Source organism: Vulpes vulpes, chromosome 11, assembly GCF_048418805.1.
Source record: "Vulpes vulpes isolate BD-2025 chromosome 11, VulVul3, whole genome shotgun sequence".
Taxonomy (NCBI): Eukaryota; Metazoa; Chordata; class Mammalia; order Carnivora; family Canidae; genus Vulpes; species Vulpes vulpes.
In genome coordinates, this window is record NC_132790.1 from 54,550,096 (window position 1) to 54,556,095 (window position 6,000).

General features: G+C 47.6%; 1 protein-coding gene across 2 annotated transcripts in view; it reads left to right on the forward strand.

The window, feature by feature from the left end:
- GLB1 (galactosidase beta 1) overlaps positions 1–5,310 on the forward strand; it is an 82,173-nt gene extending 76,863 nt beyond the window's left edge. For both annotated transcript variants that reach the window (XM_072726343.1, XM_026016380.2), the window contains exon 16: positions 4,690–5,310. In XM_072726343.1, coding sequence (XP_072582444.1) covers positions 4,690–4,959 — 270 coding nt within the window. In that variant the 3' untranslated portion in view covers positions 4,960–5,310. The remainder of the gene's footprint in view (positions 1–4,689) is intronic.
- Positions 5,311–6,000: the final 690 nt, after the last annotated feature.

Sequence of the window (6,000 nt, forward strand, 5' to 3'; positions counted from 1 at the left end):
TTTTTTTTTTAAATTCTTTTTCTTTTCTTTCTCCCAAATTAACATCACAATTACTCATTTATCCTGTGTAATGGGAGCCTTTTAACCTTGAGAAATGGACCTTGGTCTGTTCCACTTTAAGTCCTCAAATAGTCTTTGACTTCTTTCAGAGTTTGACAAAGTCAGCATTCAATCAGAGTTTGTTGTTTTTGAAGGAACACTGGAGCAAATTTGAAAAATTTTAAACTGTGACTTTAAAACAGCATTGAAATTTTTGCTTTAAGTTCTTAGGAGAGAATTGTGTTTAGAGAACTTTTAAAACAGACAGACACACATTTGTCTGATTAACAAAGAAGCAGGTCACACATTTCCAGGAACCTAACATTTATTGGATCTATTATCACCTTGGTGATAATAGCAGAGTGGGGACTCCACCAGGGGTCAAGCCATGGTCAGAGAAAGTCAGACTTTGTCATAGAACTATTTTAATTGGGACAGCCCCAGGAAGCCCCAGAAGCCATTGGTATTCACCCTAGAAATGTTTGGCCCCAGTGGGGCTCTCTGTATTGAGAGTGAGTCTACATTTATATCACATTTACTAACATGTGCACACTCTCCTCCTACCCCCAATAACTTTAACATAACGTTTTAAAGAGAAGCAATAATCAGAGTGAGTATATTTTTAATAGAATTTTTTTTTAAGATTTTATTTATTTATGAGAGACACAGAGAGAGAGAGGGGGGCAGAGACACAGGCAGAGGGAGAAGCAGGCTCCCTGCAGGGAGCCCGATGCAGAACTCTATCCTGGGACTCCAGGATCACGCCCTACCCCCCCCACCCCCCCACCCCCCCCACCCCCCCCATCCCCGGGCTGAAGGCAGATGCCAAGCCACTGAACCACCCAGGGATCCCCGTTGATAGAATCTTTTTAAACATGATTCTTTTAAAGTAATTTTTTACAACTAAAAAATCACAGTGCTAATCAAGGAGGAATGCAAATATTTTATTTTTCTTCCAGTGAACAGGATTCTCTAAAATTCTTAAGGTTCTTAAGGTGGGAGCAGAAGAGCGTGGAATATTCTTTCAGTAGGACTTCAAGTCACCCCTTCCTTGAATCTCTTCCCAGGCAGAATTAATTATCAGCCAGTCTTCCCTAATAGGTGCTGTTAGATTATATACCGAGTATCACTCTTCTGAGTGCTGGGAGTCTCATTGCGAACAAGATGGACAAAGTTTTCCCTTCATAGAATCTATGCTGGAAAGAGCAGATAAGCTAATAATCAAATGATACAAATGTCAAACAATGACAATAAGTAGGAGGAAAAAAAGATCCTGAGGGGATAGTGTGTGACCTGTACAGAAAGGCACAGGATTGAGGAGGATGACCATGGCTCCTGTTCCCTGAGGAAGTAAGTGACGGTGGGGTTGAGATCAGAAGGCTTGGGATCTGGGAACAGTTACTGCAGGAGGGAGAAGGTGATGCATCCAGGTGACAGGGAGGAGTTCCGTGGGGATCCGAGTGGGCAAGGGGGACGGTAGCGCAGACGGGATGGGAAGGAAGTAGGCACAGGGTTCTGGGGAGGAGGTCGGAGGCAAGATCGCACAAAAATCGTCTGATTTTCATTTTGCAGCAGAGATGTTGTGGTCTGACAATGAAATGCCAGGTACCTCGCTGTTCCACAGCTGTGCTAGCCACACGTGGCTATTGATGTTTAAATATAAATTGATGAAAAGTGAAAATTCAGTTCCTCCTCACATTAGACACATGTCAAGCCCTTGGTAGCCACTGCCATGTGCACACAGCTGCCATGTTGGGCTATGTGGAACATTCCATCATTGCAAAAAGCTCTGTTGAACTGCAGTGCTTCAGAGCTGTGGGCCTGTAACCCATTCTTTCCAGATTCCTTGGAGGTTCTTTACAAATGTTTTTCTCCTGTCCTGGAAGGGCAACCAAGCCACCTTAAACTTCACTTAAGGCCCATTCTGTTAGGAGCTGGGAGTGGAGAGACATTTTTGTCCTGAAGAAGTTCATAGCTTTCTAGAATTAACCAAGGCCACACTGTCAGACTACAGTGTCTCTGATTCTCTCTTCCCTGACAGCTCTATTAGATAAATCTAATAGAGAGCTTTATTAGTCTTCTAGAGAAAGTCATGATCAATGCTGTCTCAGACTCCTGCAGCCTCCTCACAGGTCCCCACACTTCTTTGATTAACTCTAGAACCGAGGCTCTGCCCAGCAGCAAGGTGGTCTACCTTTGAGTCCCTAGCTTCTCTCCAACTTCCACTTTTGTAGCTCATCGCACATTTGTGTGAGGTCTCACTCCTACTAGGGAATACTCATATCTCCACAGGCTGCACTATGACAGGCAGGCATGACCCCAAACTGTCACTCCTCATTGCTGATCAAGGTGGATAGGATTTTTCTCCTAACTGCTTCCTTAATTCCGGACACAGCACCTCCTACTCTAGTTATTCTTTTCTACCCCAAATGATCACCTGTGGCCTACTGAGGGCCTTCTGCTCCTGTATGAACTCTGCCTCCTCGCCCACCCAGATAGTTCTCCAGTATGTGGGCATCTCACCTTGCACACCCCCTCTAGTTTTCCCCCATCCCAGGGTTATACCACTAAGCAGCCTTGCCATGTTGGTCAAGCTGGCCCGGGGGCTCTCAGAAGCAAGTCTAGCTGCCAGAATGGTACTTTGGGGAGCTCACAAGGAGGGCTTTGGCACTGTTGCCTGGTGAGGCAGCACATCTGCAAGGCAGCATTTAGGAAGATGAACCAGACACGGAGGACCGAGGATAGGCTCAGATGCCCCTGGTTCCATCAGCCGTGTGTCTGAGACAACCCTCCAGGAGCAATGGCCTCAGCTTCCCTTCCACATGCCCAATCTCAGGCAGGGTCCTCTTTTGACCAACTTTAACCCCAAACCCTCTGGCAAAGGGGATTCAGGGAAATGGTTCCCAGTTTTCCAGTTTGGCACAAGGGATGTGAGGGACAGTCCCTTAGCTACTCAAAAGAGGGAATTTTAAGCAAGAGAAGGGATCAGTCCTCCACATCATCTCCCTCGTCTTTGGGTTGGGAGTTGGCTTGGCTTTGGTCAGGACATTTGGGAAAGCATGTGTGCACAGGCCACCCCTCGTGTGCGCTGCTCAGAGCCCCCGCACTGCTCCCCCTTTGAACTCATCTCCCCCTGGGCCTCGAAAGTAAAGTGCTGCTCTTCTCTTCGGCTGCAAAAACAAGGTGCCGGCAGATCTTCAGCTGATAAAAACCTGATAAGGCTGTCATTGCCGATGCCTTGTAGGAAGGATTGAGATAGCATATCCCGCGGTAAAAACAAGAGTAAAATAGTTCTGAGAACCGTGAAACTGTCATCCTTTCTCTAAATGACTTAATTCAACAGACAGATGGTTTTCAATCACTGGCCTCCTTTTCTAGGCCTCTGAGTGCCAAGATCTTTTTTATGTTAATGTGAGGAGCACTGCTACTCCCTGGGCCCTGGCCGGATCCAGCCACTATGCGGCCCACTGGACAGCACTGCCCCCTTCTACTGGCCCCAGTCCCCAGCGTGGGTGGGACCTGTCTGAGGTCTGGTAGCCAGGAAGTAGCAGGACTAAGATTTGAACCCAGGGAGGACATTCAGAGGGAGTGACACTAAAAGGGGCATCTGGAGGCTGAAAAATACTCAAGGTGAGCAACTGAGTCACTCTAGGTGAGTGACTGCAGCTGTATCATGAAGGATGCCGAGGGACGGTGATGTCAGGGCTCAGCAGGTGACACCATGGCTGCACCTCCAGGGCAGCCCCAGTATGTTCAGGCCACTGTGGATAGCAGTCTCTTTACTTCTCCCTCCTTCGCCTCTATTCCTTCCTTCCTTCATCTCCATATATTCATATTTTCTGTCTTTCTCATGTGTGATCCCTCCCCACACACTTTGTAATAGAATATGCAACTTGTTCATCCAACTGTTAAGTCCTAACTGTGAGCAAACCCTAGCACGTGTAGTGAAAGCTGTGTAGACAAACCCAAACGGGGACCCTATTCTTTAGGGGTTTCTTAGCTCTCAGTTTTATGAGGGAGGGAGTTTCTACTTGCAGAAATGGCCTTGGAAGTATGTAGGATCATGTCTGCTCCTGGTAGCAAGCATGGCCTTCCCACCATGTTTGACAGTGGCTCCTGGAACCCATGTTCCCAAGCTGCTGCAGATGGGCCTGTGCTCATCCAGTGCATGCAGACAACATGGTTAAGACTTGCCTCTGGGAAGGGGAGTGAAGGAGGAAAGCTCATCATCTTAGGGGACAGCTCTGCAGTTCTCCTCTGTGTGAAGTCAGTGAAGGGCTGGCATATGGGGGCAGCAGTCCCCCGGGACCCAGGACAGCATTCAGAAACCTGGTGAAACTGCCACAGTGCCGTCCAGTACTGTACAATATTGACCAGTCAGAAGAACTGAACATATATTCTCCTGAGGCAGGAACAGGGATTTGGGGCAACTTTTTGTTTTTTTCTGCCTTCCAGCCCCTGCCCAACTTGGCCAGTCATCTCAGCAAGGTAGAGGAGCCAACACTGGTGGGAGCCGGGGTGTCAGGCCTGGTCTGTGGCCAGAGAGTGCCTTGATGAGGGCATTTCCTGCCTCTCCTGCCCCGTGCATCAGACTCCTCAGGACTGTCAGTACAGCTGGGATTGATGGTTTTCTCTCTCCCTCTCTCTCAGGGTCAGGTGTGGATTAATGGCTTTAACCTCGGTCGATATTGGCCAGCGCGGGGCCCCCAGATGACTTTGTTTGTGCCACGGCACATCCTGGTGACATCAACCCCAAACACCATCATGGTGCTGGAACTGGAGCACGCGCCCTGTGGTGACAGTGGCCCAGAAGTGTGCACCGTGGAGTTTGTGGACAGGCCGGTTATCGGTGCCCCTCCAACCCCTGGTCATCCCCCTCCAGACCTGTCCTATCGAGACTTGAGACTGGACTATGTCTGATGATGAAACACTGTGACCCGTTGGGAGTTTCAGCCTTGCACATACCTCACCTATCCCCCCGTGTAATGCCAACACTCACTGGAAAGTTCAACTGGAAAATAGATTTAGAATGTGCATTTTCTCCTGAGGTTTCCAGGCAGCCTGGTAGTGCCCAAGCCTCCACTGGCAGGGGCCACCATGAGTGCATGATGAGGGCAGTGGCACACAGTTTGGAATGGAAGCTCTGAAGGTGTTCCTGATTTTTATTTTGGAGGAATCATGTTGTCTTTTTGTTGAATAAAATTTGTATTCAATGATGATACTGTTTTGCATGTTGAGCAGATATTAAATTATAGGCTCTGATTTAAATCATAACTAGACTTGAGTGGGTCGAATAAGCCACTTCACTAACTGCGGTTCAAAGGAATGGAAAATCGTCTTGGTTTGATCTAGTGGACTACTACTTCTCTGATCCTCATTTGACTTCCTTTTGTGTTTCTGTGATGTCTACTAGGTGGCCCATAAATGCAACTCAAAACCATTATGCAAAAACCTAAATGACCAGCCTGGAGGCTGTACATAGTCTGGCACCTCTGCACAGGGAGACAACTATGTGGCCACTAAACTGATGATGTAGATATGTCATATTTTCATGATATGCTGTGTGAAAAAAGCAGATTACTTAAATGCGGTCCTGCTCTCTGTGTTTAGACATAAGAACTGCACCTATCCACACAACATAGGTGTGAACGAATGTTGGTAGACACCCCTACACGTGAGTGAGGGTACATACATGGATATATAGGGACGTGTGATTGCAGACTACGCATGCCCTGCCATGGGGCAGTAGCTCTCATTTGTTGAGCTCTTGTCTGATACCATGCCCGGTTCTGAGCACAGTATATGTTTAATTTACTCGTCCCTCACAAGAACTGAGGAAATGCATCATCATCTTCCCTGATTTACCCAGCCACACAGCTGTAAATGGTAGAGAAAGGATTTGAAGGCACGTAGTCTGGTGCAGGCGTCCAGGCACACACTGCACACATAATACCAATATAT